We start from the raw sequence: 12317 nt of genomic DNA, 5'->3' as shown, positions 1-12317 counted from the left end.
GATTTTTCATTTTTTAATTGTAATATGTAGCACCTTTTTTTTTTTTTAACCTCACTAATTTACATTCTCGAATTGAGCTGAGTAGGAATTCACCAGTACTCACTGAATAAAGTTCATGTCTGCAGAGCTATGTGCCGTAAGGTCAATGAGAGCCTTTCCTGAGCACTTTCATATCAGAAGAATTTACATAAAAATAGAAATTATTTTAAAATCTAGAAACTATTAGAGTAAGCTACAAATGATTCTTGTCCTGTGATAAAAGCAAGTCTTTTAATGCCCTTTATTAAGTAACATTGTGTTAATTATGGTCATTCATGTTTATCTTGGTAACATGAAAGAAATTAAAGATTTTATTGTTCTAGAAGTCAGATTTTCACTGATACAGTGTAGCCACCTTGCATAGATTTTTAGTTAATATTTGTCTATATCTAACATCAAGTTCTAAGTAATGAATTAATTTATGGAAATTCTCTGATTCCTTTTTAATTTGTTAATTCTTAATATGCAGTGTTGTAGAGGTAAGTTGTGTAGAGCAGAGCTGGAATACAATTAACAGATGGGTTAATTCAGCCACAATGTAGGCCTGACTCTGGACTCACCAGCTTTGAAATGGAAAAATTAGTTATTTCCATCTACACCTGGACTTCAGGGTCTAGGAGTGAATAATCAGTTGATAATAGTCACAGTAATTTGTTGTTTAAAGTTTAGAGGGTTTTCTGCATTAGTTTTCTATACATTTTTTAATTTCTTTTGCGAGTCCTAGACTTGACAGATTTCCAGTGATTATTGAGGCCTCATCAGCGCGCCGCATCTGTTGACATGATGCGGTCGTGAGCCCTCAGCACCTGACCTTAGAGTAAGGACACTGTCTGTTTAACCTGTGCTGTTTTCTCTTTCAGACGGGGAACCGGTGCTTTTAAATCCAGAGTGGGACTGCCTGCGCCTGCTCCTGTTATCAATAGCAAATACGGACTCAGAGAGACAGATAAACGCTTAAATAGGCTTAAAAAGTTAGGTGACAGCAGCAAAAACTCAGACAGTCAATCTGTCAGCTCTAACACTGATGCAGATACCACTCAGGAAAAAAACAATGCAAGTAAGTAAGGGAGATTGATAAGCATCTGTCTTCTTTTATTATTATTATTATTTTTTTAAGTATTTTCATACAGTTGCCTTTCTAAAGTGTGCTTCACTTCAGTAGTTTCGATCTTTTAAATATTGAGAGAAGCTCTGGGACTCCCATGCTTCAGCAGCACCGCAAGGTTCTAGAAACGATCCGAGCATAAAAGCAGTCTGTATCCCGCCTCCAGATTCAGTCCTGTCCTCTAGACTGAACTGTCTGCTTTTCTTGAATTCCTGGTAACTGGATACTACATTCTTCATCATGTGTTCCAGGGTCGTCCTGTGTTTGAGAGAAACATATTCAAGGTGTTAGTTTGACTGTGGCGATGGTGGTAGGTCCTACAGGAAGACGAAGGACTGGTAGAGGTGTGGAGGCACGTCCGTGTCCCCACGCCGAGCCAGTCCCTTAGCACACGTGACGCCAGCCTGGGCAGTTCATAGCTCTGGCCTCAAGGCTTCCACCTTTTTGTCGCTTTCTTGCCCTTTCCAACCGAACTGAGCCCGTTCACCAGACCACCAGCTCCCAGGCTCAGAGTTGCGATAGAGGAGCGTTCGGAAGGTCGCTGTTACTCTGACGTGGTGCCCTAGCCACCACGGAAAGCCGCAAGAGAGGTGCCACGAAGAAGCCAGCCCTTAAGATACCGGTTGTGCGTGGGGGCAAGACAGTATGGAAACTGGAAACAGAACGGAGCATAAAGAGGAAAGAAAGCGGAGCCAACCTAGCCGGGCAAAAGGAAGTGCGTCCTGTTTGTGGAACTTTGAAGTCCTGGGACCATGCTGGTGGCGGCCGGTTTCCTCTGGGTAACACCAGTTTCCTCTCGTTGCCACTAAAGCTGTAGGCGCGTTAGTCTGACTTGTTTCTGACAGGAATCCAGTTTCCACGTTTTGACTCAGTGATCCCTAGGGACACCTGTTTTGCCCTGCCAGGTGGCCATAGGTCCTTGGTAGCGCCTTGGTGCCTCTGGAAGTCGCGTTGCTTGAGGCTCCCCCCATCCCGTCTTCAGCCGTTTGCAACCCAGCGCGGTGCACCCCTCCCCTGCAGAAAACCCAGGCGAGAGGGGAAGGCCTCTCCCGCGATGGGTAACGTCATGCCGTGAGTTCCTGCTTCCACCTACTGCTGGAGGTCAGGGGCCAGGTGTCACCCCGTAGCGGAAGAGCAGTACCGTGTTCCTAGTCCAATGTCCCTGCCCCCAAGTGAGCAGAAAGAGCGCAGTTAGCCCGCCACTCGCTGTTGACTGTTGGTTCTCACAATAAATGGAACATAATCAACGTTTTGTTTTCGGAGTCTGGTTCCTTGGCGAAACTGGAGACTTGTGAAGCCCGGTTTAGAAATACATGCATGAAACACTACAGAGCGCGGACACGGCCACCATGCTGCGCACGCCGGACGGCGCTGTGACACGGGGGGCATTAACTCTATTCCTACTGTATGCATACTGAACTCAGTACACCACGGAGTCAAAAAGAGCGTAACATAGGCAGCCACTGAAAGTGTGCCGACTACCATGTGGCCCTCTGGGGAGTATTTCTTAGTAAGCCAAATCCTCAGAAGCCTCCTAGTTGCTGGAGAGCTGTGGAGATGTCTGAGACTCAGGCCCATCCCCCGGGGTGCAGGAAGCACCCGGGTCGTCACGCCAAGCAGGCTGCAAGCGCAGAGCAAGCCGGGGTCCCTTTGACCCGGGGTCTCAACCTCACCAAGGGGCGATGCTGCGCTCCCCAGTGATTGCCGATGGGGGGGGGAGCTGACGGTTCAGATCACCTTTCTGCAGGATTACAGTGGTGAGGACTGGGAGGGTGGTGGCACTTCCGTGGAGGGCCGGGCGCTGGAGTGGACAGACGCGGCCCCCACTCTGGAGGAGCTGGAGGCTTACCACCAGCAGCCCTCGCAGCCCGCCCTCCGCTGGGCCGTCACCGCAGTGTCCTGTCAGGTCCCCACGGGTTTTCTTTCAGAAGGGATTGCTTTTGGTGTCTGTGTCTCGACCATAACCTCCTATCTGGTTGAAAGAAGGACTTTTTGAGATCGCAGCTGGGAGCAAAGCCCAGGCTGTCCGAGCCTCTCCCAAAGGACGTGCTGAACAGCTTGTGTGTTCTTTTTTAGAGAAACATTTCTGCCTAGTCGGGAGAAAACTTCTTCCTTCTGCGCAGATCTCTTTTTGAAAGGTGTCTCTAGAGCCACGAGTTTGACTGTGGGCTTTAGCATCTGGAAAGAGGAGACAACAAGAAATCCATTTTCACAAGTTCAGTCCACAAGCCTGAATTTTAAGGCCATTATTAGAAGAGCGTGGTATCTTTGGCCTCTTGTGGCTCGATGGCTAGGCCACACACCCCCCATAGTGCCGCGAACCAGGGTGTGAGTCGTGCCAGTGCCACAGGTTACTGTGAGGCCTGGAAGCCAAGGCGGGTGGAATAAGTTTATCTTAACTCTGGAGCGCCTGTCCTAGAGAGAGTGGACTGGGCCACCCTCTTCTCACTGTCAGCGGTCACAGACCTCGCTGTCGATCTGAACCCTCCTTGAAGCTGAGCCGGTAGGATACTGCTCGGTCCATTTCCGACAGCCGTTGCAGGCTGCTCCTGCCGGCCTGGGCTGGTCGTGTCCGATGGAAGGTGCTTGTTGAGCCTGACATACTTGAACTGAACTCTACAGTCTCACTCAGGGTTTTCTGAATCTTCAAGTTCTGAAGATGCCAGGCTCTGGCCGGCCCTCATGTTCCCTTGGTTTATGGGCAGAGTGTGCGTTTTGGGGCCTTGCCAGTACCGAAGCCAGCCCAGGCGCACAGGAAGCTTTGATGTCATTTCGCTGCTCGTGTCGGCTGTCATTCTCGATGCGCACACAGGGCTGCCTTGTGCTTTGGAGGGCACTGTGAGGTGGCGGTGAGGGCCGTGCCGTGTGGGTCCTGTCCCTGGGAGCTAGGGACCGCCACTTAACTCTGTGGCATACTTAGTACGGTAGCTCTTGAGTCACAGATGCCGCTCAGTCCAGATGCCAGCTCTCCCCCCTTGCCGGTGGGCGGCCTGAGGCACGCTCAGCCGGACGCGTTCGGTTGCCCCGTGGACTTAATAGCACTACGAAGAAGGCATGTTAGGATTGAGAGCATACTGATTGGGCCATTCGCACAGCATCAGTATATAATAATTGTTAAGAATGTGTCTCTGCACCTAGAATGACTGTTTTTGATTTGTGCACTGGAGATCTGTCCCCGCCGCCAGGCCGTAGAGTCGCCCCATGGTGTGGCTGCACTGAGGCCAGAGGAGCTGCAGGGGTGCCTGATCTCTGCTGAGTCAGAGTCCTCAGTCCTTGGACAGACTCCCATTCATTGGCAGCATGGCTGCTGTCTTCCTCTTCTAGCCTACCATCACTGTCCTCCCGAACCAGGACAGTGTAGACCCGTCCAGGAGGACCCTTGGCGCCCGCAGGGCTCCCATCTTCATCACATGGCTCACGTTGGCCTTGCCCAGATTCTCTGGGTCTCTTCTGACCTTGGACTTGATGATCATACCTCTGCTGGGTTTTGTTGAGAAACTTTTTAAAACGAAAGTCTAGACTGACCAGTACACGAACACGTGTAAGTGAGATCTCCGTATCAACAAATCCATAGCATCCAACACAGTCCGTTCTGTGTGCTTTAGAACACAAATGCGAGCGCCCTGTGGGTGGGTCTCGCAGTTGGCTAGCCAGGGAGTCCTTCGGAAGCAGGGGTGAATTCAGAATCACCAGAAAATGAGACTCACCTAATGGATTAAGATATAAGCCAGACTAAGGAGGATCTCAGGTGCTTTGAAAACAGAAAGGGTCATTTGTAGAAAGTCCTGAAGGTCTCCCTGAGCAAAGCATTTCTTAAGTGGAGTCTTAAAGGGGGGAGGGGACTGGCTTAGGAAAGCGTCTTCAGGGTGGAGGGAATTCATAAATGAAGACCCAGGATGTGTGTAGGACCCGAATCAGGAAAGTAGATCGTGGCTGGAGTAGGGGGTAGGAAGGAGGAATATGACCGTTGTTGAAATTTTTGGATTTATTCTGAGGGCATTCAGTTACTGAAAGTCTTAAAGCCCGGCAGTGACGTGTTATACTAGGAAAGTCACCAGCCACAGGGTGGAGAACAGGCTGTTGGGGAAGCGATGGGAGAGACGGGGGGGGGGGGCTCCACGGGACCTGGTGGCTGACTGGGGGAGGCGGGTAGGGAAAGCAGGAGGGCGGGGTGACCTCTCGCCGCCTGCTTGGGCAGCTGTCTGTGCGGATGGTGGTGTTCCTGCGCGGGATGGAGAATTTAGAGGGAGAGCAGCCGTGAAGCTTGATGCTGAGTTCAGTTCGGGGGGCATGTTGGCTGTGATGAGGGGTCCATCCTCGGGACGGTCTAGATGCCGGCAGGTGTGTGGTGGTACCGACCTGTAATCTAGGAGGGAGGCTAGAGAAGGTGGCTTGGGAGCTGCCGGTGCCTCAGTGGTAAGAGCCGTGCGGGGGGCCAGGGTGGGTGCTTGTCACCCAGAGAAGGCGTGTAGTTTCCAGAGGATCTAGGACAGCAGAGACCTGAGGCATGCAGTTGCGGGGGGCAGAGGGCAGGGCACGCGAGAGTGTGGCCCTGTGGGCAGCCAGGGGGATGGGAGTTTTCAGGAAGAAAAGCGGTGAGCAGCGTCCCATTCTGCAGAGAAAGGAAGAGGAGGACAGGGCTGGAGAGTGGCCGCTGGACGGCACGACAAGGTCTTCCAGGGCTGCCAGAGGCTGTCTCACTAGAGGGACGAGCTGGATCCAGGTCGCAGCGGGCTTGCGGTCCAGCGCGTGGGGTGCGTGTGGGTTGAAGGGGTGGTGCGGGCACGGCGCGGGAGCGGGCAGCAAAAGGAACAGTGAGGCTGACAGCCACCAAGTTTGGTCCTGGAGTGGTCCTTGAGTCTGAGCCGAGCCGGGACTTCACAGTGGAGTTTGAGAAGGCCAAAGTGCCGGACGCCGGCGTGCGTTCACATCGGCAAGCACATGTCTTCAGGGGACCTCATAGGAAGCCTCATGAGCATAAAGAAATTCTATAACCAAAGAAGGCCCTGTATAGGCTCGTGTTTTAAAAAATCATTTCCAGCGAGTTTGTATGATTCCGGTTCATGCGACGTCAGTTCTCCGGTCGAATGGCACCCAAACCACGACTCCCATTGTTCTAAGGACGAGTGAGTGGCTGCCTTGGGGTGGGTAGCCCATATGGAGAAGCGCCTTCTGGGTCCAGTCCAGGTGCTCGCTCCTGGGAGCTGTGCTGGTCTGGGTACCCCAGATCCTCTTATGAGACACTCTTGAGTATAGAGCCTTCTCTTCTTGCTGGTTTGCTTTGTTGGGAATGCTTGTAGCGCATTCTTGTTCTCCCTCAATAGAAGCTAACTAGTGCTAACTTATTTGCTTAGCCATGCAGAAGGAACAGCCATCGCCCTGGCAACCCTTGGCCAAGTCCACAGCGACAGTCTCTGCCGGGCAGTGTGCTCGGTTTACCCATAGTCACTTTTTACTCGCCCTGTTTTCTGCTGAGAAGTGCGGATTCTTAACTTCTGTCATCTCAGCTTCCTTAGTGGATGACTCTGGGGTAGTTTGATGAGGAAGGGATTTCAGGTGGGGGCTGCGGGGGGGCGATAAGGAATTGAGAAATGGACTCCTGTAAAACACTGTGCATACAGGTCCAAACAACAGAGAGAAAAACGTAAAGACAGCAGAAAGTCCCTGGTAAGGTCAAGCTCACTGCAGAAGCAGCTTAAACTTGAGTCACCCATAAGCCTTTTTGCGAATCTGATCGGGGTCCTCGGGTTGGCAATTCCCAGGAGGGTCCTCGCAGCCTTTCCATACACTTGTCCAGAGGAAGTTGGATCCCCCTTTGTCCCACGAGTGTAACTCTAGTCGCAGGCTTCTTCCTACCTCGGTTGGTGGTTGGTAGCCGGCGGTCCCTGAAGGGGAGAACGCTCTGCCGCCCCTGGAAGTCTGCTGGTCCTCGCGGAGTGGGAGCAAGAACTTTGTGTAGTGCAGCTCGTTGTGGGATTGACAGTATATAGTTCTTAGGGTCTCTCTCGCTTGTTTGAAACCACTGTGGTAGAGTGTCTGTTAGAGCTCAGCGATGACGTATTTCTGTGCTGTATTACCAATCAAGTAATCTCCTTCCTTTGAGTCCATGAGTCACGGGTTTTAGAAACCTATCTTGAATGATGTTGAGAATTTGTGAAAGAAAATCTGATTTTTCCTCAAGTTTACAAAGACTTGAGGAAAAGAAATACTTACATGTCAGACAAGTATCACAATGGGTTATGGACGAGCTCTGGGTGGAGTGCAGGTCCGTGCTGCAGGAGGTGCCGAGGTGCTCCGTAAACTGGAGGCAGCGGTTGGGAAGTTACAGGAAGGCGGCATGGGGGTGCCCATGTGCCGGCGGAGACCAGCAGGGTCCCCTCACACGCTGCTCTGATCCAACCCTCGCGTAGCCAGCAGGTTTGGGTGGTGTGTTGAGTGCGCCTGTGTTCCCCGGACTGGTTTTCATCCTTTTTTTTCTTCTTCTTAACTCGCAGCTCCCAACCGAAAATCTTCCGTCGGTGTGAAAAAGAACAGCAAGAACAGAACATTAACGAGGCAGTCTCTGTCAAGGATTCCAGCTTCCTCCAACTCTACCTCATCTAAGCTAACTCATGTAAACAGTTCCAGGGTACCAAAGAAACTGAAAAAGCCTACAAAGCCTTTACTTTCAAAGATAAAATTAAGAAATCATTGCAAACGTCTGGAGCAAAAGAGCACTTCTAGAAAACTCGAGATGGGAAACTTAGTACTCAAAGAGCCCAAAGTAGTTCTGTATAAAAACTTACCCATTAAGAAAGAGAAGGAGCCCGAGGGACCGGCTCCGGCCGCGGCAGCCGGCGGGTGCTTAACTAGACACGCGGCGCGGGAGCACCGGGCGGGCTCCGGGCGAGGTGCCCCGCCGCTGGGGCATGGCACCCCCTGCGCCTATACCACCAGGAGGTCCGCGCGGACGAGGACGACCCCGAAGGAGCCCTCTGACCTCCCACTGGATCCCAGCCCGTCGGACAGCTATAAGAGCGGCTCGCCAGCAGCGGGCCCGGACGGCAGTGGTGGCGAACAGCCGGCTGCCCCGGCACAGGAGGGGGACCTGACTCCCGGGGCAGCGCCCAGCGGGGAAGCCAAGTGTCCGAGGAGTGACAGCAGCCTGTTGAAGAAGAAATCACGGCAAGGGAAACTTGGGAAACCATTGGCGAAAGCCGAGGAACCTGCCGAGGGGCCGGACTCCCCTGGAGAAGCTGGCGTGGCGCCCGAGGTGCTGGGGGCCCCCTGCGAGCCGGCCGAGCACGGCGCCCCGGAACCCGCGTCCGGGGCCTACCCGGACTGGGCGCCTTCGCCCGACGGCGGGCCGGTCGTCACGTCCGACAGCTTCAAGGCGAAGGACGGCTTCAGAACTGCAAAAAGTAAAAAGAAGAGGCGAATCACCAGGTATGACGCACAGCTGATCCTGGAGAACAGCTCTGGGATCCCCAAATTGACTCTTCGGAGACGCCACGACAGCAGCAGCAAGACCAACGACCCGGAGAGCGACGGCATGAATTCCTCAAAGATAAGCATCAAGCTAAGCAAAGACCACGAGAGCGAGAACAACCTGTACGTAGCCAAGCTCAACAACGGCTTTAACTCAGGGGCGGGCGGCAGCGCCACCAAACTGAAGATCCAGCTGAAGCGCGACGAGGAGGGGCGGGGGCCGCACCCCGAGGGGCTCCACGAGAACGGGCTGTGCTGCGGCGACCCTCTCTCGCTGCTGGAGTCCCGCATGGAGGTGGACGACTACGGCCGCTACGGGGAGGAGAGCACGGACGAGCCGTCGTCCTCCGACGGCGGCGAGGAGGACGAGGACTACGAGGAGGACTTCGAGGACGACTTCATCCCCCTCCCTCCGGCCAAGCGCCTGCGGCTGATCGTGGGCAAGGACTCCATCGACATCGACATCTCCTCCCGGAGGAGAGAAGACCAGTCTCTGCGGCTCAACGCCTGAGCGCCGTCTCCGTTTGGCCCGGGGAACATCCTTTAAAGAAGTAAAAACAAGTTTCCGTCAGTAAGTCCTCGCCCGAGACCGCTGTAGCCGCGCTTCCCTCGCCTCCACTGAGCAGCGTCCTGCTGTAGAACGCGTGCAGCCCGCTGACTCTCCCGACGCCCGATTTGTGCACATTTTTATTGTACTTTCTAAATAGCCTTCCTACGTGCAATTCTGAGTTAGAGGGAAAGCCCAGTTGTAAAAATCAAGGCTCCAGCGAAATTGTACAGTGACAGCGACTTTCCACACGGGACGTTGAAAACAATAATGTGGCTACACAGTTTTCTTTTCCCTTTTTTTTTTCCTCTTCCCTTTTTTTTTTTTTTTTTTTTTAACCAAGAGCATCAACTGGCTCTTTAATATATGACTAAACAATAATTTAAAACAAATCATAGTAGCAGCATATTAAGGTTTTCTAGTATATGCTAATATCACCAGCAATGATCTTTGGCTTTTTGATTTATTTGCTAGATGTCCCCCCCACCTCGGAGTTTTGTCCCTTTCACACTGTCCGCTGGCCCAGGTGTACTGTGCGTGGCCTTGCTCAAAAGAGCAAACCATCCGTCGGGAGGAGTCGAATTGGTTTCTTTAAAAAAAAAAAAAAAAAGTACAATGATGACACGCGTGACCGCTCACTTTCCAGTACATTGTCTGTACGAGAGCGGCGGTGTGGAGGACGAGTTCCGAGTCCGTGTATTTATTGCTTGTCATGTAAATTAAAGACCTTGTATTTAACACTTTTCAATCCTTTTAGATAAAATTGTTCTTTGCAAGAATGATTGGTGCTTATTTTTTCAAAACTTTGCTGTGAACAATGTGATGACAACAGGCAACATTTATCTAATGAACTACAGCTCTCTTAATTAATTTGGGTCTTCAAGGTTTCTGTTGCACTTGTAAAATGCTACAAGGAATATTAAAAACTCTATTCACTTTAACTTATAATAGTTTATGAAATAAAAACATGAGTCACAGCTTTTGTTCTGTGGTAACCTATAAAAATGTTTGTCTTTGAAATTCAATGTAAAGAACTGAGAACAATGTATATGTTGTAAATATTTGTGTGTTGTGAGAAATTTTTGTCATAAGAAATTAAAAGAACTTACCAGGAAGGTTTTTAAGTTTAGAAATATTCATGCCAATAAAATAGGAGATTATAAAATATATAGTTTTAAGCACTGCATCAGTGGGAGTTCTTGGCTTATGTTAGTTTATGTATGAAAATATCAAAGATTTTTTGACTATATTATCAGTTAAACGAAAAGAGGAGTCAGATTTAATTTGTTTTTTTTTTTTTGAAGCACTTTGAGAAGAGAAATTAATTTTAAGTAACTTAATGAGCAAATTCTTGATTACTACTTTATGTTCAATACCAACCTTTCATTTCTCTGGATTATTTTACAAATCATTGGACAAAGAATTTGGGAATATAAAGCTGTAGCAGGTGTTTGACGCCAGTGGGTCTCCTTATTTCTGGGAAATGTGTACGTGTACTTTCAGATATACAGTGTTCCTGAGTAAGATCGATTTAGGGGATTCGTGTAGTGTCCATAGAAAAGTAGCCCATGTCTTAAGATATTAAAAGGAATCTGCCCGTAACAAAAAGTCCAGTGGAGAAAACCTCAATGCTTACTCTTACTTTTGGTGATTCCTGCTGGTTGCCAGGTTCTGGGGAACATCCTTTAAACTGAGTCCCATAAAACAATTGCCAATAGGGGTTCCATGTAGAAATTAATATTCATAAAAGTGTTTGCAATGTAGAGTTTTTGTTTCTCCTCACGTTCTTTTAAGGAGTTACTTGTATGGTCTTAACGTCGCCTCATTCCCGTCTGTCCCATGCAGGTCACCCCTCAGGTAGCGTGGAGGGCAGGTGCAGACCCGCTTCCCTGCCACACCCCCCGCCCCCCGCCCCCGCCCCTGCTCCGCGTGTGGTCCGTCCCCCGCTGCGAAGCAGAACAGTTCCCCCGGGTTCTGTCCCGAGGCCCTCAGAGCGCGTTGTGGACCACATCTGTCCTCACATTGTCCCTCAGGGGAGAAGTGTGAGTCTCCAGCCACTGAGGAAGGTCGAGCATAGACTCCGTGTCTGGAAAGTACCAGAAAGCTGTGGGCCACCCCTTTCACTCCCGCCTTAGTGTGGAGCATGTCGAAGAGGTTCAGAGACTTAAGTCTCAGACCGTCTCCCGGAATACCAACGACAGCCATTTCAGGACTTTCCCCCTAAAGGAAAAAGTCACAAAATACCACATTTCTCCATTTCGAAGCTTGATTTTAGTAACTTAATTACGTTTTTCGAAGCTGACCTTCCCCAGGGGCCCCAGCAGCGGAGCCCTGGGGTCGGGGTGCACAAACCTTTCAGGGAAACCTGATTTCCGTTTTTCCAGGTGGGGGCCTCGGAGCTGCTCGGGCTCCGCCGTGGAACTTCCCTGTGTGGGATGGCGAGAGCCACACACGGGTGACACGGTGACCACTTGGAAGAGGCTGCGTTCCATACAACTTCAAGCTTGAGCTTGCGCAATGATTCGTAAAGATTTTGGCATTGTAAGAATTAGGAGATGATCATAAAAATACATGTAAAGTGTTCGATTTTCAATCATTTTTCAAATTACTGTTTTAAATTGTTTTGCTGAGTTGTAATACCTTTGAGATATAATGTATTCCTTGTACTGAAAGAATGAAAAAAAAGGACTTTTTCAGCATTTGAGGTAAGTTCTTTAACGTTTCATTAAAAACATTTTTTACAAATATTTTGTACATGCACTTGCAGTATTGAGGTTAATCATTTTAATAAATTCGGAAATTGAAACAATCTGGCCAGTGTTCGCTGTGTCTGAGAAGAAAGGATCTAAGGGGTGCCTTTCAGCACAAGGCTTCCATTTCAAGTAGGATTTGTCAAGTGGAAGGTCTACAAGCTTTCCAGCATCTGCGAGTTAGAGTTAGCCGAACTGAGCCGCTGCCTATGTCCCAAATGCCTCCCATTTGCTTCCAGTGCCGCTCCTTTTGTTGAAAAGACGGGAAAGCAGTCCTTGTCTCCTGGGGAGGCTCCCCTCCAACCCCCCCGCTCTCCGACCCCACACTGCGCAACTCCCAAGGGCTGGGTTTCTGCCCTCTGAATGGACAAAACCGGCCTATCGGGTGGCGTGGGTCCTCTGTCCTCCT

The 12317-nt window shown here is 50.5% G+C and overlaps 1 protein-coding gene across 11 annotated transcripts in view; it reads left to right on the top strand.

The window, feature by feature from the left end:
• The window catches only part of KMT5B (lysine methyltransferase 5B), a 52710-nt gene extending 40743 nt beyond the window's left edge, over positions 1 to 11967 (top strand). For 10 of the 11 annotated variants that reach the window (XM_004759555.3, XM_045065994.1, XM_045066000.1 and 7 more), the window contains 2 exons: positions 900 to 1096; positions 7639 to 11967. In XM_004759555.3, the coding sequence (XP_004759612.1) occupies positions 900 to 1096; positions 7639 to 9122 (1681 nt within the window). In that variant the 3' untranslated portion in view covers positions 9123 to 11967. Of the gene's footprint in view, positions 1 to 899; positions 1097 to 1395; positions 2392 to 7638 lie in introns of those variants that run through there. The other variant, XM_045066017.1, reaches the window with a different exon arrangement.
• The last annotated feature ends 350 nt before the right edge of the window (positions 11968 to 12317 follow it).

Source organism: Mustela putorius, unplaced genomic scaffold (genome assembly GCF_011764305.1).
Source record: "Mustela putorius furo isolate JIRA1106 unplaced genomic scaffold, ASM1176430v1.1 tig00000127_pilon_pilon_pilon, whole genome shotgun sequence".
Classification (NCBI taxonomy): domain Eukaryota; kingdom Metazoa; phylum Chordata; class Mammalia; order Carnivora; family Mustelidae; genus Mustela; species Mustela putorius.
The sequence above is the reverse complement of the archived record's forward strand: the minus strand, read 5'-3'. Positions and strand labels throughout refer to the sequence as shown.